This window comes from Heteronotia binoei, chromosome 2 (genome assembly GCF_032191835.1).
Source record: "Heteronotia binoei isolate CCM8104 ecotype False Entrance Well chromosome 2, APGP_CSIRO_Hbin_v1, whole genome shotgun sequence".
NCBI classification, from domain to species: Eukaryota; Metazoa; Chordata; class Lepidosauria; order Squamata; family Gekkonidae; genus Heteronotia; species Heteronotia binoei.
The window spans coordinates 16,234,575-16,254,183 of NC_083224.1; the positions used below are offsets into that span (position 1 = coordinate 16,234,575).

The window sequence follows — 19,609 nt, forward strand, 5'->3', positions numbered from 1 at the left end:
CCCGCCCACCGCAGTTGCTCCTCCGAGATGGGCCCAGGCTGAGCCCATCTCGGAGGAGCAGCCAAGAGACGGCAGCAGCGCAGCGGAGGGCGAGGCAGGCCAGGAGCATGGCGAGCCGCGAATCCGGGCCCTTCTAGGACCTGGACTTGCGGCTCGCCATGCCCCCGGCCCGCCTCCACCCCCTCCTCCGCTTCCACCCCAGAGGGGGAGCGGGCGAGCGTGGCGCTCCTTGGTACCTGAGGCAGCCGTATCTCCCCAGAAGCCTGAGGCACAGCCAATCACACAGGGCTTGGCTGAGAGGTGCAGGGCTCGCTACTCCAGAAGCGGCAGCCGCTTCCTTGCCCCAACAAGCAAGGGGCAACAACCGCTGCCCGGAGCCCAGAAGTGCGGCGCTGCTCATTTTGTCTTCTCACCAGGCACGGCCTGGGCGGGCTCCCAGAAGGGAAGTTGCGCCGAGGAGAAGGTCCGCCCGTTGTGGTCGCCGCCACTCCTCGCTGACTGGAAATCTTTGCCCGGCCCCTGTCTGACTCAAGCAACTTCAACCGTCCCCGCATTGCTTCTGGCGTCACGTCAGCGTATGCTGTCTGAGTGAATTCATGGTTGCTAGGAAAGTCGCAAAAGAAGTTGTCTTTCTCCTCTTTCAAAGGAGTGAAGTGCTTGTGGTGCCACCTTTCTACCAGCGCTAGGCTTCTGATTTCCCACCCTTCTTGTAAACGGCCATGCTCCCCGGCACCGTTTCCGCCCCTCTCCCTAGCTCCACCCCAGTGTCTCCTGGCTCCACCCCCAAAGTCTCCTGGCTCCACCCCCAAAGTCCCCAGATATTTCTGGGGTTCAACTTGGCAACCCTAGTCACGCTTTCTCAGCTTAACCTACCTCACGGGATTTCTGTGTAGATTAAAATGGAAGAGAGAATAAAATAAGCAACTCTGGGTCCCCACCGGGCAGAAAAGGAGGATATAAATAAAGAAAACAAACTAACAAATTATTTATTTGTTTGTCTATCTAATTCAGGGGGGTTTTGTATCAGGAACTCATTTGCATAGTAGGCCACACCCTCCTGTTGTAGCCAATCCTCCAAGAGCTTACAGGGCTCTTAGTACAAAAAAGCCCTGATCAGATTTATATCCCGCCCATCCCTGATGGGCTCGGGGCGGCTAACAACTACTAAAAACATTAACAAGCGTAGAATATTAAAAATAAAATATGTAATAAAACATTACCATACATATCAACAATCATCAATTCATTCATTAAAAGTTCAAGATGGCAGGTTTCTGATTTCCATTTAGGGTTGCCAAGTCCAATTCAATAAATATCTGGGGAATTTAGGGGTAGAGCCAGGAGACTTTTGGGGGTGGAGCCAGGAGCAAGGGTATGATGAGCATAATTGAACTCCAAAGGGTGCTCTGGCCATCACATTTAAAGGGACTGCACACCTTTTAAATGCCTTCCTTCCATAGGAAATAACGAAAGATAGGGGCACCTTCTTTGCGGGCTCATGGAATTGGACCTCCTGGTCCAACCCTTTCAAAACTTGGAGGGTAGTTTGGGAAGAGGTACTGAATGCTATCCTTAAAATTTGGTGCCTCTACCTAAAAACACAGCCCCCACAGAGCCCCAGATACCTGTGGATCAATTCTCTATTATTTTCTATGGGAATAAGTCTCCATAAGGAGTAATAGAGTTGCCACAGACATTTCCCTCCCCCCCTCCCTTTCTGATGACCATGAAGCGGGGGGAGGGCTTCCAAACCAGGGGATCCCCTGCTCCCACCTGGGGATTGGCAACCCTATTTCCATTATATTAATTCAGTGAGATTGTTGGTGCTGTAAGGTAACAGCCACCTCCCCCTAACAGTTCAAGGCGGTTTTTCAGTCTTACAGGCCCCGCGGAACTGTGGCAGGTCCCTCAGGGCCCTGATGTTTTCGGGGAGGACATTCCACAAAGTGGGAGCTATTACCGAGAACACTCTGGTTCTGGTATAGCTGCAAGTAATGCTCCCTCTAAGCCAGGGGTGTCAAACATGCGGCACAGGGGCCGAATCAGGCCCCTGGAGGTCTCCTATCAAGCCCCCGAGCATCTGGCTGTCATCTCTTCCTTCTCCCTCTCTCTTGCTTCCTTCTGCAGCTCAACTTGCTTTTCAAGGCTTACTCAATTGCACGGAAGCTACAGAGCAAAGCCTCTATTTTCTCCCTTGGTTGAGGCTCCTCCCCCTCCTGGTCTCCTGGGGAGGGAGGGAAAGAGCCAGAGCTTCCTTTGCCCAGTTCCCTGGATCCCATAGGAGAAATACAAAGAAAGCACCTTTAAGACCAACAAGTGCTAACGTTTTAAGCAACTTTTATTTAAAGTTTAAAAAAAAACCCTTCAGTCGTGTTTGTCTACGTCCTTTAAAAAGTTTATATCTCTGCTACCTAATCCTAAATAGGTACACACATGGCCTGGCAGGATCTCATTTATATCAGATCCGGCCCTCATAACGAATGAGTTCGACACCCCTGGCTGTGGGCAAGAATTCTACTTTGTGAGCTACTGGCATTAAAAGTTGCAAGTGAGCAATCTGGCTACTGCATGAATTAGTTTGCTCTGGGGCCATCCTCCCTGAGCTAAGACAAAAACGTGTGAGCCGGAGGCTAAAAAACTGTGAGGTAGCTCACCCCAACTCAGCTTAGAGGGAAGACTGGCTGCAAGGCGAACACACTTCAGCATTCATCCGTGTCGCTCCCTCGGCTCTGTGGGATGCGATCGTCTCCGGGGCTGGTTCCGTTCCGCCTCCTCACAGCTGACGACGAGCCAAAGGACACTCTAGGAGATGCCATCTGCTGCTTTGATGGCAGAGATCTTTACGAACTCTTCACAGTCGTTCCAGCTCAAGCAGTACACAACTTATGCCCACGTGGGCTTGGCATGGCTATGCCGTGTGGGCTGGTTACTGCTGTCCTTCTCACCCTTACTCACAAGGGTGAATAATTCCTCCTTCCCACGCTCACACTTTTTCTTTTTAGATCCTTTGGAATGTTTTAAAGGAGTCATCATCTTCCTCCACACATACGCACGCATTTCTAGTTATACCCAATTTCTTCAGGCTTCCCCCCCCCCCCCAACCAAGGAATCTGTCTGGTAGGCCCTTCATAAGAACATAAGAGAAGCCATGTTGGATCAGGCCAATGGTCCATCCAGTCCAACGCTCTGTGTCACATAAGAACATAAGAGAAGCCCTGTTGGATCAGGCCAATGGCCCCTCCAGTCCAACACTCTGTGTCACATAAGAACATAAGAGAAGCCCTGTTGGATCAGGCCAATGGCCCATCCAGTCCAACGCTCTGTGTCACATAAGAACATAAGAGAAGCCATGTTGGATCAGGCCAATGGCCCATCCAGTCCAACACTCTGTGTCACATAAGAGAAGCCATGTTGGATCAGGCCAATGGCCCATCCAGTCCAACGCTCTGTGTCACACAGTGGCCAAAAAAACCCAAGTGTCATCAGTGAAAACTAGAAGCCCTCCCACTGTGCACCCCCCCCAAGCACCAAGAACACAGAGCATCACTTGCCCCAGACAGAGAGTTCCATCAATATGCTCTGGCTAATAGCCACTGATGGACCTCTGCTCCATATGCTTATCCAATCCTCTCTTGAAGCTGTCTATGCCTGTAGCCGCCGCCACCTCCTTTGGGTGAAGAAGTACTTCCTTTTTTCAGTTCTAACCCGACTTCTCAGAAATTTCAGCCCCCCAAGCAACTGGCTGTCATCAGCTTTCTTCTCCCTCTCTCTTGCTCCCTTCTGCATCCCAGCTTGCTTTGCCAGGCTTGCTCAATTGCACAGGAGCTATTGAGCAAAGCCTCTGTTTTCTCCATTGGCTGAGCCTCCTCCCTTGGGGAGGAAGAGGGGGCAGGCAGAGCTTGCTTTGCCAGACTCTCTCAATCGCACAGCAGAGCTTCGTAGTATTAAGCGCTCATATCCAGCCAGCTTCCACGGCACTAGCGGGGATTCAAACCTGGGTCTTCCAGATTCTGCTTCCTTAACCACTACACCCTTAACCCTCATTTGAGAATTTGAGAATAGGCGTGTGCAAGAACTCGTGGGCATTCGATGAAATTGCTGAGCAGAAAGGTTAAAACGGATAAAAGGAAGTACTTCTTCACCCAAAGGGTAACATGTGGAATTCACTGCCACAGGAGGTGGTGGCGGCCACAAGTATAGCCACCTTCAAGAAGGGTTTAGATAAATATATGGAGCACAGGTCCATCAGTGGCTATTAGCCACAGTGTATGTGTGTATATAAAATTTTTTGCCACTGTGTGACACAGAGTGTTGGACTTGATGGGCCGTTGGCCTGATCCAACATGGCTTCTCTTATGTTCTTATGTTCTTATGAGTTAGTCAGGATGACTATGTAGGTTTATTTGTTCGGCTTATGACGAAACTGTAATCTGTGAAATGTGGTGTCAAGCTGGTGATCCCGTGAAGGTGAGTTTTCCTCCGAAGCCGACGCTTGTGGATGGACTCCGTCTTACAAATAATTTGGGGAGTGATTCTACCCCTTGAAGATTGCATTGGATTTCTCTTTGGAGTCACCAACTGAAATTGACATACTTTATATGGGACTTTCTGTTTTTAATTGTCTGTGGAACCGTTGGTAAAAAAATAAAATAAAATTGAATGCTCATGCGCTTCTATGAAATGTGATTTTTGTACTTGGAACGAAGTGTTTGGTATTTTTTTGGCAAAGTTGTTTGGATCGGTATTTTGTACTGTGCTGCCACTGTTTTGTATTCTGTTTCCCCACCTGGAGAGTGGCAACCCTGCCTTTTCCCCAATGTAAGTTCATATAAGGACTCTAGCCCCTCTTCTCTTCTTCCAATTCCACCCCAGAAGTATTAGCTAATCTGGATATTTCTAGCTGTTGACACCTGCCATCAAGAGGGGAATGGATAAGCATATGGAGCAGAGGTCCATCAGTGGCTATTAGCCACAGCTTATCATTGGAGCTCTCTGTCTGGGGCAGTGATGCTCTGTATTCTTGGTGCTTGGGGGGGGGGGGCACAGTGGGAAGCCTTCTAGTGTCCTGGCCCCACTGATGGACCTCCTGATGACACTTGGGTTTTTTGGCCACTGTGTGACACAGAGTGTTGGACTGGATGGGCCATTGGCCTGATCCAACATGGCTTCTCATATGTACTTATGTTTTCTTATGTTCTTATCTGTCCTGTTGTCTTCCTCTTCAACCCTTAGAAAATGAGTTCCGAGGTGAGCTGCTGAGTCAAAGGTGGACCCGGGGAGAAAAGATCAGCAGTTGCGAAACAGCAAAAAGTCTCCACGGCGGACACATCAAGGTGAGAAGACAGGCCCCTCAGAGGGAAAACGTGCCCTCCCAGAGCCAGTTTGGTGTAATGGTTAAGTGTGTGGACTCTTATCTGGGAGAACTGGATTTGATTCCCCACTCCTCCACTTGCAGCTGCTGGAATGGCCTTGCGTCAGCCATAGCTCTCAAGGGAGTTGTCCTTGAAAGGGCAGCTTCTGTTAGAGCTCTCTCAGTCTCACCTACCTCACAGGGTGTCTGTTGTGGGTGGGGGGAAGGTAAAGGAGATGGTGACCACTCTGAGACTCTGAGATTTGGAGTATAGGGTGGGATATAAATCCAGTATCATCATCTTCTTGTTCTCCCCTCATCTCGCAAAAGTACCTATCCAGGTGCAAGGCAACCCCCTTGGTTTCAGAATCAGGGTCAGGGCCTAAGCCCACCCTCTTCTCATTAGAACAAGGTTTAAGGTTGCCCACTCTGGCATTCCTGAAGATATGGGGGGGCAGTGCCTAGGGAGGGTGGAGTTTAGGGACAGGAAGGAGTTCATCTGGGATAGAATGTCACTCTAGGACTGGGGAGGCCAAATTGGGCCTGGGGAGCCACATGTGGCTCTTTCACGTATATTGTATGGCTCTTGAAACCCCGACCACCCCATTGGCCAGCTTGGAGAATGCATTTAAAGTTGCTTTCTTTCCACCTCTCCTTCCCCCATTTATTTGCTGTCTTTCCACCTTCCTTCCTCCTGTCTTGCTGCTCTCAAACATCTGATGTTTATTCTGTGTGGCTCTTATGTTAAGCAAGTTTACTCTAGGATTTCCATTGCTCCTAGACTCTATGGTATACCCAGGGCTTTTTTTTTTTGTAGCAGGAACTCCATTGCATATTAGGCCACACCTCCCCTGATGTCACGAGTAGGCCCTGTAATAAAAGCCCTGGAAGCTCTTGAAGGATTGGCTACATCATAAAGGTGTGGCCTAATATGCAAAGGAGTTCCTGCTCCAAAAAAGCCCTGGGTATACCGTTCAGTCTACTCGTACAAGCTGTCATTTCCTCCAGGAAAACTGCTCAGTAGTCTGGAGATCCCTTGTAATTCCTGGAGAACTCCAGGACCCATGTGCAGACTGGCAACGCTAACAAGCTTGTTAGCATTGCCAACTCCATGCTAGTAAATTTCTGGTAATTTGGCCGCAGAGCTTTGGGAGGCCATGATTTGGGGAGGGGCAGGACCTCGACAGATAATAGTTGGGGATGGGCATGAACTGAGAAGGTACAATTTTGTTTGGTTTGTGGTTCACGGCATGCCTGGTTTGCGAACCTTGAAGCGAGATGAACTTTTAGCTGCCAAGCAAACTAATTTGGTTCTTGAGGTTCATGAAGCGGTATAACAGCCGCCTGACATGCTAGAGACACCAGACTTGCAGGTGTCTCCAGCTGACTCTTCTATACCTGCTTAACAAGTTTGGTGAGGGCTTTTTTTTGTAGCAGGAACTCCTTTGCATATTAGGCCACACACCCATGATGTAGCCAGTCCTCCTGGAGCTTACAGTAGGCCCTGTACGAAGAGCCCTGTAAGCTCTTGGAGGATTGGCTACATCAAGTGAAGGCAAGGCCTGTTAATAAGATATTTGATTGTGTGTGAAGGTAAGAATCTTGCCATGCTCTGGACCAGTTTTTGAAGCTAGTTGAAGCTTTGAGTGAAACAAGGGAAAATAAAGTACTACCTCGTCGCTGCGCTGTGGTGTTGTGTTAGGGTTGCCAAGTCCAATTCAAGAAATATCTGGGGACTTTGGGGGTGGAGCCAGGAGACTTTGGGGGTGGAGCCAGGAACAAGGGTATGACAAGCATAATTGAACTCCAAGGGAGTTCTGGCCATCACATTTAAAGGGACAGCACACCTTTTTAAATGTCTTCCTTCCCTAGGAAATAATGAAGGATAGGGGCACCTTCTTTTGGGGCTCATAGAATTGGACCCCCTGGTCCAATCATTGTGAAACTTGGGGGGGGGGGGTACTTTGGGGAGAGGCACTAGATATTATACTGAAAATTTGGTGCCTCTATCTCAAAAAACAGCTCCCCCAGAGCCCCCGAAACCTCCAAATCAATTACCCATTATACCCTATGAGAATCAATCTCCACATAGGCAATAATGAAGTGCTCAGCAGACCTTTCCCTCCCCCACCCACCCCACCCCGTTTCTGGCAACTCTGAAGCAACGGATTGGCGTCTCTACTCACGAGTTCAAAGTAACTTCTTCAAAGTAACACAGACACACCATCCCAAGAAGAAGCCTTTCAATCGGAGACTGAAGTCTCCAAAGGCACATGGTCCTCGGGGGGACGGGGCTGACTGGGGGCGGAAAGGAGCCTGGGAAAGCGGAAGAGCCCCCGCTGGGACCTGGGGATTGGTAAGCCTATGCTGTGTTAAGAATACTTCGTTGGAATATACAACAATTTCTGGCATAAATCAGTGTGCTCTGGGGTCATCCTTCCTGAGCTAAGATGAAAATGTATGAGCTGGAGGCTAAAAATCTGTGAGCTAGCTCACATTAGCTCAACTTGGAGGGAACACTGGTCATAACCCCTTTGCTTCCCAGGCCAGTGACTTCCCCCGTACAAAAAAGCCCAATAAATAGCAAGGCGGACAAGCTGCGAAGTCGAGAGCTAACAAAAGACACAAACTCACTCCCCCCCCACCCACCCAAGACACAAACTTGTGGGAAGAGGCTCCTGACAGACCAGGTGAAAGTAGCCAATGCTTTGGATGAGCGAAATGAATCCTTCCATTCATCCCTCAGCGCCCGGCAGCCCTCATTAAGAGTCTCTGTGAGAGGAAAGCAAGTTTGAAAGAAAGAAAATGCAGCACTGTTGTTGTGAACTCGACACAGGAGGGTCTTTAAGGCCTGGCACTCCAGCTGCAACTTTTTGAAAGGCGAAAGAAGGCGAGGCGGAACTGTTAAAAGTTCAGGCGTCGTTCCTTTGCCAGGAGATGGGTTTTTATGAAGGGACCCTTCCGGCCTTATCTCTGTCCTGCCGAAACACGGACGCCTGTGTCCCCCCCTCCCTCCCGTAACAAGGCCTCATCTTGTGAGGGCGAAAAACGAGTCCAGTGTCGAGCAGCTGAGCCAGCCTCGATCCGAAAAAAAGCCTCCTGCCAGTTACGCAGCCGCCCCCGAACAGGAGGCCTGTTCAGCTCGCCAGATCCAAACTCTGAAAGGTCTCCTGTGTTTTTAGAAGTTTGCTGAGGAGGGAGAGTTTGAACCAGGTGCGGCTTTGGTCTTCCCAGAGTTCCATTCAGGGGAGAAACTGCACCTGGTGAAATTTTCTTGTCTACGCAGGTGGCCTCTCAGATTCTGACCCTGACAAACCGAGCACTCAATTACACTTCAATGACGCCCTTGTCTTTTGAAAATGCAGCTTCGGGGATAGCCTGATCACGGGGGAAACTTTGGGGAGAGAAGAAAACTTTTTTCTTTCTCCCCCTACCATTTTCTTGTGGAGAGAATCTCAGTCCCAAGCAGTGTTCCCTCTAAGCTGAGTTGGTGTGAGCTGGCTCACGGTTTTTGAGCCTCCGGCTCACACATTTTTGCCTTCCCTCAGGAAGGACAGCCCCAAGGCAAACTGATTTATGCAGCAGCTCACAGCTTTAATGCCGGTAGCCCACAAAGTAGAATTTTTGCTCACAACATGTCACAGCTTAGAGGGAACATTGGTTCCGAGATGTCTGAAGAGAAGACCACACCACCCCCTCAAAAAAAAAAACTTACATTTTTCTTCAGCAGGAGTAATGCTGAAGGGTCCCCACGTTACTTAACGTTTTTTTTTTTCCGGAAGTGACGTAAAGTCACTGCTGGGTAGGGTTACCAAATCCAGTGCAAGAAATATCTGGGGACTTTGGGGGTGGAGCCAGTAGCAAGGTTGAGACAAACACAACTGAACTCCCAAGGGAGTTCTGGCCAATGGCCATCACATTTAAAGGGACCGCACACCTTTTAAATGCCTTCCCTGCTAGTGGGATCCCTGGCCCACTAGCAATTCCCTCGATGACCTGGTGGAAGTTTGGCAGGGCCAACTATCCAGGGCTATCGAGGAAATTGCACCCCGGCGCCCTCTGCGCCCTCGTGTGAGGCTGGCCCCATGGTATACCTTGGAGCTACGCCAGCTGAAACAAGGGCTCAGACGACTAGAGAGGCGGTGGAGGCATACTCGGGACGAAGCGACGAGAACATCCTATAGAACGTTTATGAAGTCATATGAGATGGCAGTCAAGGCTGCAAAGAAAGAATACTTTGCAGCCAAGATTGCATCTGCAAATTCGCACCCAGCACAATTGTTTAGAGTAATTGGCGATCTAATAACATTGCCACAAGGCAAACCAAACGTTAGAGAATTAGAGATAGGCTGTGAGGCATTTGCGAAATACTTTGCAGATAAAATCTCGTCGCTCCGCCAAGACCTGCCTATCACATTAGATACAGTGAGTGGAATTGAGGCCCCGCACCTGTCTTCGGATTTTATGCTGGACCACTTTGACCCACTCAGCCTGGAGGAAGTCGATGGAGTCCTCTCTGCTGCCCGCCCAACAACATGCGATTTGGACCCTTGCCCCTCTTGGCTGATTAAATCTTGCCAGAGGGAGCTAGGATGTCCTTTACGGGACATCATAAATAGATCCCTCTCAGAGGGGCATTTCCCAACACCTCTGAAAGAGGCCTTGGTCCGTCCCCTCTTGAAAAAACCTACAGCAGACCCGGCCGAATTGGCAAATTACCGACCGGTGTCTAATTTACCATTTTTAGGTAAAATTATCGAGAGGGCAGTGGCGTTGCAGCTACAGAGGTTTCTAGATGACGCTTCTGTCCTAGATCCATGCCAGTCTGGTTTCCGGCCAGGCCACGGGACGGAGACGGTTCTGGTCGCCTTAGTAGATGACCTCCAACGGCAACTGGATCGAGGCGGTGTGGCAGTGCTGATGTTATTAGATCTGTCGGCTGCATTTGACACAGTCGACCATCGGCTGCTGATCCACCGCCTCGCCGACATAGGGGTTAGGGGGTTGGCCTTACAATGGCTTTCCTCCTTCCTCATGGGTCGGGGACAAAGGGTGGCAATTGGGGGTGAACGATCCCAGAGGCGCACACTAGACTGTGGGGTGCCCCAGGGAGCAGTTCTCTCCCCGATGTTATTTAACATCTATATGCGCCCTCTTGCCCAGATTGTCCGGAGGTTTGGGCTGGGTTGCCATCAATATGCAGATGACACCCAGCTCTATCTGCTAATGGACGGCCGGCCCGCCTCTGCCCCGGGGAGCCTGGATCAGGCCCTACAGGCTGTTGCAACATGGCTTAGGCTGAGTGGACTGAAGCTGAACCCAGCGAAGACAGAGGTTCTCTGTGTGGGTCGTGGCGCTCTGGGGAGGGAAATATCTCTCCCGACCTTTGACGGTGCGCCGCTGAAGGCGGCGCAGCGGGTAAAGAGCTTGGGTGTTTTACTGGAGCCTTCATTATCAATGGAGGCCCAGATAACAGCCACTGCCAAGTCAGCATTCTTTCATCTGAAGCGGGCGAGGCAGTTGGCCCCTTTCCTAGAGCGCCGGGACCTAGCAACGGTGATCCATGCGACGGTCACCTCAAGATTGGACTACTGTAACGCCCTCTACATGGGGCTGCCTCTGTGCCGGACCCGGAGATTGCAGCTAGTGCAGAACGCGGCGGCCAGGCTGCTGCTTGGCCTCACAAGATGGGAGCATATACGGCCGGGGCTGCGCGAACTGCACTGGCTGCCGATTGTATACCGGGTCCAGTACAAAGTGCTGGTGATTACCTTTAAAGCCCTATATGGCCGAGGACCGACCTACCTGAGGGACCGTCTCTCCCCGTATGAGCCCCAGAGAGCACTGAGGTCAGTAGGTAAAAACAGATTGACCACCCCTGGGCCAAAAGAAGTTAAACTTCGGACTACCTATGCACGGGCCTTCTCTACCGCGGCCCCTTCCTTGTGGAATCAACTCCCAGAGGAGGTGCGGGCCCTGCGGAACCTTGATCAGTTCCGCAGGGCCTGCAAGACCACCCTTTTCAAACAGGCATTCATGAACGGCTGACCAAGTCCACAGAGAAACATCAAAATGGTCCAGTCTGGAGATCCGCCATCATTCACAAACTGACAGGCATAGCGTCGACTAATAACGGTACTGTCAGATCTAACTTAATGTTTTTAGATTTAGTAACTGTTTTAACTAATGTATTAATCGGTTTGGGGTTAATTTAATGTTTTGTTAAATGTATTGTTGTTTTGCTGTTGTTAGCCGCCCTGAGCCTGCGTGGCGGGGGAGGGCGGGATATAAATAAAATTTTACTTACTTACTTACATTTGGAAATACTGAAGACCAGGCAGGGGCACCTTCTTCTGGATCTCATAGAATTCAACCCCCGGTCCAATCTTTTTGAAACTTAGAGGGTGTTTTGAGGAGAGGCACCGGATGCTATGCTGAAATTCTGGTGCCTCTACCTCAGAAAACAGGCCACCCAGAGCCCCAGATACCCACAGAACAATTCTCCATTATGCCCTATGGAAATTGGTCTCCATAGGCAATAACGGAGTGCCCAACAGACCTTTCCCTCCCCTCCGCCCGCTTTCCTATGACCCTGAAGAAAGGGGAGGGCCTCCAAACCAGGGGATTCCCTGTCCCCACCAGGGGATTGTGCAACCAACAAAGAGCAATGCAGTTAATGGAGCAGGACAAGCAAGTTACCAAACCTCCGCGTAAACCAGCCTCAGAAATTACACAAATTCAAATTTACTAAACGACATATAAAATTAATATTTCATATTGAACGATGTTATTTCATAGAGCAAGGGCATAAGGAACATCAACCTCTCGCCCAAAGTCACTTAAAAGATAAATAATGTCCGGATTCTTTAGAAGGTGGGTGCAGGTAGTGATTCCACAGGCAGAGTTTTCCACGGAGACCAATGCCCCGATGCTTTCTTCAGTACAGCAAGGCACAAAGAATGAAATGCGATGTGGCTGTACTTATTCCACCATTTCGCGATTGCTTCTACGAGCTTCCAAAATTATTCAACACATTTCAAATGCTGATGCTTACAATGATTTCTATGCACTATGGTCAATTTCCAAAGGTCATTGTAGCAACCATGAAATGTGGAATAAGTACAGCCATGTCACATTTCATTCTTTGTGCCTGGCTGTACAGAAGAAATCATCAGGAGCGTTGGTCTCCGTGGAAAACTCTACCTGTGGAATCACTATATATATATAATTTTTTGGGCCACTATGTGACACAGAGCGTTGGAGTGGATGGGCCATTGGCCTGATCCAACAGAGCTTCTCTTAGATTCCTATGTGACACAGAACGTTGGAGTGGATGGGCCACTTGCCTGATCCAACAGGGCTTCTCTTATGTTCTTATGAGACAGAGTGTTGGACTGGATGGGCCATTGGCCTGATCCAACAGGGCTTCTCTTATGTTCTTATGTGACTCAGAGTGTTGGACTGGAGGGGCCACTGGCCTGATCCAACAGGGCTTCTCTTATGTTCTTATGTGACACAGAGCGTTGGACTGGATGGGCCATTGGCCTGATCCAACACGGCTTCTCTTATGTTCTTATGTGACACAGAGCGATGGACTGGAGGGGCCACTGGCCTGATCCAACAGGGCTTCTCTTATGTTCTTATGTGACACAGAGTGTTGGACTGGAGGGGCCACTGGCCTGATCCAACAGGGCTTCTCTTATGTTCTTATGTGACACAGAGCGTTGGACTGGATGGGCCATTGGCCTGATCCAACATGGCTTCTCTTATGTTCTTATGTGACACAGAGCGTTGGACTGGATGGGCCATTGGCCTGATCCAACATGGCTTCTCTTATGTTCTTATGTGACACAGAGTGTTGGACTGGATTGGCCACTGGCCTGATCCAACATGGCTTCTCTCATGCCCTTATGTGACTCAGAGTGTTGGACTGGATGGGCCACTGGCCTGATCCAACAGGGCTTCTCTTATGTTCTTATGTGACTCAGAGTGTTGGACTGGAGGGGCCACTGGCCTGATCCAACAGGGCTTCTCTTATGTTCTTATGTGACACAGAGTGTTGGACTGGATTGGCCACTGGCCTGATCCAACAGGGCTTCTCTCATGTCCTTATGTGACTCAGAGTGTTGGACTGGATGGGCCACTGGCCTGATCCAACATGGCTTCTCTCATGTCCTTATGTGACACAGAGTGTTGGACTGGATGGGCCACTGGCCTGATCCAACAGGGCTTCTCTTATGTTCTTATGTGACACAGAGTGTTGGACTGGATGGGCCACTGGCCTGATCCAACAGGGCTTCTCTTATGTTCTTATGTGACACAGAGTGTTGGACTGGAGGGGCCATTGGCCTGATCCAACATGGCTTCTCTTATGTTCTTATGTTCTTACTACCTGCACCCACCTTCTAAAAAATTCGAACATTATTTACCTTTGAAGTGACTTTGGGCAAGAGGTTGATGTTCCTCATGCTCTTTTTCTATGAAATAACATTGTTCAATATGAAATATTAATTTTATATGTCGCTTAGTAAATTTTAATTTGTATAATTTCTGAGGCTGGTTTACACGGAGGTTTGTTAACCTGCTTGTCCTGCCCCCGCCTGGGGATTGGCAACCCTACTGGTGGGACATCAGCTCCCCAGGAGGTAGCCCCCAAATCCCTTCTAAAAGTTTAGCGCTACAACCTAGAAACACTACTTAAGGTTGCCAGCTCCTAGGTTGGAGATTTGGGGGGTGAAGAATGATGAGGATAGGGTTTGGGGAGGGGAAGACTTCAATAAGAACATAAGAGAAGCCATGTTGGATCAGGCCAATAGCCCATCCAGTCCAACACTCTGTGTTACACAGTGGCCAATATATGTGTGTGTGTGTATACATACACACACACACACACACACACATATATATATATATACACACACTGTGACTAATAGCCACTGATGGACCTCTGCTCCATATGTTTATCCAGTCCCCTCTTGAAGCTGGCTATGCTTGTAGCTGCCACCACCTCCTGTGGCAGTGAATTCCACATGTTAATCACCCTTTGGGTGAAGAAGGACTTCCTTTTATCAGTTCTAACCCAACTGCTCAGCAATTTCATTGAATACCCACGAGTTCTTGTATTGTGAGAAAGGGAGAAAAGTACTTCTTTCTCTGCTTTCTCCATCCCATGCATAAACTTGTAAACTTCCATCATGTCACCCCTCAGTCAACGTTTCTCCAAGCTAAAGAGCCCCAAGCATTTTAACCTTTCTTCATAGGGAAAGTGTTCCAAACCTTTAATCATTCTAGTTGTCCTTTTCTGCACTTTTTCCAGTGCTATAATACCTTTCTGAGGTGTGACCAGAATTGTACACAGTATTCCAAATGAGACTGCACCATCAATTTCTACAGGGGCTTTATGATGCTGGCTGATTTGTTTTCAATACCCTTCCTAATAATTCCCAGCATGGCATTGGGCTTTTTTATTGCAATCGCACACTGTCTTGACATTTTCAGTGAGTTATCTACCATGATGCCAAGATCTCTCTCTTGATCAGTCTCTGCCAGTTCACACCCCTTCAACTTGTATTTGTAGCTGGGATTTTTGGCCCCAGTGTGCATTACTTTGCACTTGGCCACACTGAACCTCATCTGCCACGTTAACGCCCACTCACCCAGCCTCAACAGATCCCTTTGGAGTGCCTCACAGTCCTCTCTGGTTCTCACCACCCTGAACAATTTAGTGTCATCTGCAAACTTGGCCACTTCAGTGCTTACTCCCAACTCCAAATTATTAATGAACAAGTTAAAGAGCATGGGCCCCAGTACTGAGCCCTATGGCACCCCACTGCTTACAGTCCTCCACTGTGAAGACTGCCCATTTATACTCACACTCTGCTTCCTATTACTTAGCCAGTTTTTGATCCACAAGAGGACCTGTCCTTTTACTCCACGACTCTTGAGCTTACTAAGGAGCCTTTGATGAGGAACTTTATCAAAAGCTTTCTGGAAGTCAAGGTAAACAACATCTATTGGGTCTTCTTTGTCCACATGTTTGTTCATCCCCTCAAAGAACTGTAACAGGTTAGTGAGGCAAGATCTTCCCTTACAGAACCCATGCTGAGTCTTCCTCAATAACTTGTAATCATCAATGTGCCTACTCACTCTGTCCTTGATAATGGTTTCTACCAACTTTCCTGGTATTGAAGTCAGACTGACTGGCCTGTAGTTTCCCGGATCTCCTCTGGAACCTTTTTTAAATATGGGGGTGACATTTGCTACCTTCCAGTCCTCAGGAACGGAGGCAGATTCCAATGAAAGATTACATATTTTTGTCAGGAGATCCAGAAGTTCACCTTTGAGTTCTTTCAGAACTCTTGGATGTATGCCATCCGGACCTGATGACTTATTAGCTTTTAAATTGTCAATCAGTTGTAGGACCTCCTCTCTTGTCACCTCAATCTGACTCAGGTCTTTCAACACCCCTTCCAAAATTAGTGGTTCTGGAGTGGGCAAACGCTTCTCATCTTCCACAGTGAAGACAGAGGCAAAAAATCCATTCAGATTCTCAGCCATTTCCCTATCCTCCTTCAGTAATCCTTTGACCCCTTGGTCATCCAAGGGCCCCACTGCCTCCCTGGCTGGTTTCCTGCTTCTAATATATTTGAAGAAATCTGTATTGTTGGTCTTTATGTTCTTTGCAATATGCTCCTCATAGTCCCTTTTTGCCTGCCTACACAGTGGGGTGTAACGCCGTAGCATTCACTTTCCAATGTGGCCATTTTCTCCAGGTGAACTGATCTCTGTCACTTGAAGAGCAGTCGTAACCCCAGAAGATCTGGAACCACCAAGACTCTTACTGTAGCAGGTGCTCCTTTGTATATTTTTGGCAGTGTTCCCTCTAAGCTGAGTTAGTGTGAGCTAGCTCACCGTTTTTTAGCCTCTGGCTCACACATTTTTGTCATAGCTCAGCCTACTCAGGAAGGATGGCCCCAGAGCACGCTAATTTATGCAGTGGCTCACCACTTGAATGCCAGTAGCTCACAAAATAGAATTTTGACTCACAAGACTCCACAGCTTAGAGCAGGGATGGCCAAACTTGCTTAAGGTTAGAGCCGAACCCGGAAGCTGCAGCTGGTGCAGAACGCGGCTGCTAGACTGTTATTGGGGCTCCCGAAGTGGGAGAACATACAGCCGGGGCTGCGTGGACTGCACTGGCTACCAGTTACATACCGGATTCGTTACAAAGTGCTGGTTATTACCTTTAAAGCCCTATAGGGCCAAGGACCTGCCTACCTGAGGGACCGTCTTTCCCCATATAAACCCCAGAGAGCACTGAGGTCAGCAGGGAAGAACCTGCTGACTATCCCCGGGCCGAAAGAGGTAAAACTACAGAGTACCCGCACTCAGGCTTTCTCTGTAGTGGCTCCACACCTATGGAACCAGCTCCCGGAAGAAACGCGGGCCCTGCGGGACGTTGAACAGTTCCGCAAGGCCTGCAAGACCATCCTTCTTAGGATGGCCTACACCAATTAAAGAGAGAGACTGCTAAGGAAATAAAAACTTACCATCGGTTTAATAGCACCAGGATGTCAATTTTAATAATTTTACTAATTTTATTAATTTTAGAATTTTAATTAATTTGTTAAATTAGTTATTACTTCGAACATTGTTGTACTCAATGTATTAATTTAATGTTGTTAGCCGCCCTGAGCCTGCTTCGGCAGGGAGGGCGGGATACAAGTAAAATGATGATGATGATGATGATGATGATGATGATGATGATGATGATGATGAGCCACAAATAATAAATGTCAGATGTTTGAGAGACACAAGACATGAATGTCAGATGTAGGTAGGTAGGTAGGAAGGTAGTTGGGAGGGAACAAAGCGAGGAAGGAAGGAGGAAGATAGATAGATAGATGAGGGAGGGAGGGAGAGAGGAAAGAGAGGTGGAAAGGAAGCAACTTTAAATGCATTGCTTGCCAAATCATGCTTGCCATGTCTGTGAGCCGCCCTGAGCCCGCCTTCGGCAGGGGAGGGCGGGATATAAGAATAAAATTTGCTTTGCTTTGCTTTGCATTCTCCAAGCTGCTGACTGGATTGGCTTGGAGGAGTGATTTTAAAAGACAAGTGCCTTCTCCAAGCCAGCTGATGGGGCAGTGGGGGCTTCAAGAGCCACACTATATGTGTGAAAGAGGCACATGGGGCTCCCGAGCCACAGTTCAGCAACCCCTGGCTTAGAGGGAACATTGGCTACATCCCTTCCCCCAATGCAGCCAATCCTCCAAGGGCTTACAGGGCTCCTCTTACAGGGCCTACTGTAAGCTCTTGGAGGATTGGCTACATCAGGGGGGTGTAGCCTAATATGCAAAGGCGCTTCTGCTAGAATTCCACCCCTGGGCCACGCCTCTCTGATGTAGCAATCCTCCAAGAGCTTATAGTAGGTCCTGTACTGACAGCCCTGTAAGGTCTTGGAGGATTGGCTGCATCAGGGGGGTGTAGCCTATTATGCAAAGGAGTTCCTGCTACAAAAAAAAAAAGCCCTGCCAGCCGCCACTGGGAGGTTGGCCGTCCTGCCAGTACCGACGTGTGCCATCCTCAAAATAACAACGGGGAACTCTGCATAGACTAAATGATGGAATATTATTAAGGCAACCGACTGAATGCTACAGTTCCAACCCCGCAAATCGAGGCGAAGTTGTTGTAACGTCAGGCCCAATGAAGGCTTTCTGGCTTCTGTCACTCGAACGGGGAGAAAAACTCTCTCAGCCTCACGTAGTTAAATGTTTCCATTTGCGCCCTTCGTTACTGCAAATGAAAACTGACAATCCAGCTTCATTAGGCTGTTTATTACAAAACCCAGCAGTAATTTTTAATTTCAAGGCTCGGGAAGGAATGAGGAACGATGTCTGGTACAAAATCAGAGTACGTCAAGGAGAAATCTCAAGGTACAAGGCCAGGAAAGATCACATTCCTGCCATAATGGATGCCTTTTTTGACAGAACAGGGAGGAGAGAGGCTGCAAAATGCTTGTTCAGGCTAGGATGGGAGACCACCAAGGAAGTCCAGGGTCGCTACACAGAGACAGGCTGTGGCAAATCACCCCTGAATATCTCTTGTCTTGAAAATACCACAGGGTTGCCAGAAGTTGCCTGTAACTTGACAGGAAGAAAGAGAGGGAGGAGCAACCAAGCAGAGGTCCATCAGTGGCTATTAGCCACAGGATATAGATGGAATTCTGTCTGAGGCAGTGATGCTCTGTATTCTTGGTGCTTGGGGGGCAACAGTGGGAGGGCTTCTGGTGTCCCGGCCTAGCTAGTGAACCTCCTGATGACAACTGGGTTTTTTGGCCACTATGTGACACGGAGTGTTGGATTGGATGGGGCATTGGCCTGATCCAACATGGCTTCTTTTGTGTTCTGAAGGAAGGAAGGAAGGAAGGAAGGAAGGAAGGAAGGAAGGAGGGAAGGAAGGGAGGGAGGGAAGGAAGGAAGGAAGGAAGGAAGGAAGGAAGGAAGGAAGGAAGGAAGGAAGGAAGGAAGGAAGGAAGGAAGGAAGGAAGGAAGGAAGGAAATGGGGCTTACAATAGGAGGAATGTCACAAAGAATTTAAATCTAGGAAAAACCCTGAAAGGAAGAAAAGGGGTGGGGTGGATCCAGAAGCTGACTGCCAACCTGCTGCTAAGCAGTATAGAATTGATGCACAAACGCCAGTGCTAATCTGTCCCAGATCATTTAGGGTTGTCAACATTCAGGGGGGACCTGAAAATCTCCTAGAATTACAAGTAATCCTCAGGCAATAAACATCAGTTCCCTTGGAGAAAATGGCACTTTTGGAAGGTGGACTCTATGGCATGGTACCCCATGGAGGTCCCTCGCCTCCCCAAACCTCACACTCCCCAGGCTCCACCCCCAAATATCTAGAGATTTCCCAACCTAGAGTTGGCAACCATCCCCAGAAGGCATGCAACCAGCTGGAAAGTTAGTCATCTGGAGAATCTGCCCTCACAGTGAGAAATTTTAACACTCAAGTGGGAGAGAGATGACATTCCTCTGAGAAAAAGGTTTCATGTTATCAAAAACTAGCAAGGTTAATTTGACTTCAGAATCTCCATTTTAATTCCACTTCCCCCTTGTCCACATCCCTTGCAAGTCTTTCCCGTTTTCAGTTATTTGATTTGGCGCGTCAGTGGTGCATTGGAAGAGCATCATTCCCCATGTGTGGTCGCCGTTTTGTAGAAAGACTGAACATACGTATTTTCAGTGCACACATGGG

The 19,609-nt window shown here is 48.8% G+C and overlaps 1 protein-coding gene across 1 annotated transcript in view; it reads left to right on the top strand.

Annotated features, from left to right (window-relative positions):
- MYT1 (myelin transcription factor 1) overlaps window positions 1–19,609 on the top strand; it is a 315,691-nt gene that overhangs the window by 128,281 nt on the left and 167,801 nt on the right. The window contains exon 2 of the mRNA XM_060230617.1: window positions 5,233–5,333. Coding sequence (XP_060086600.1) covers window positions 5,233–5,333 — 101 coding nt within the window. The remainder of the gene's footprint in view (window positions 1–5,232; window positions 5,334–19,609) is intronic.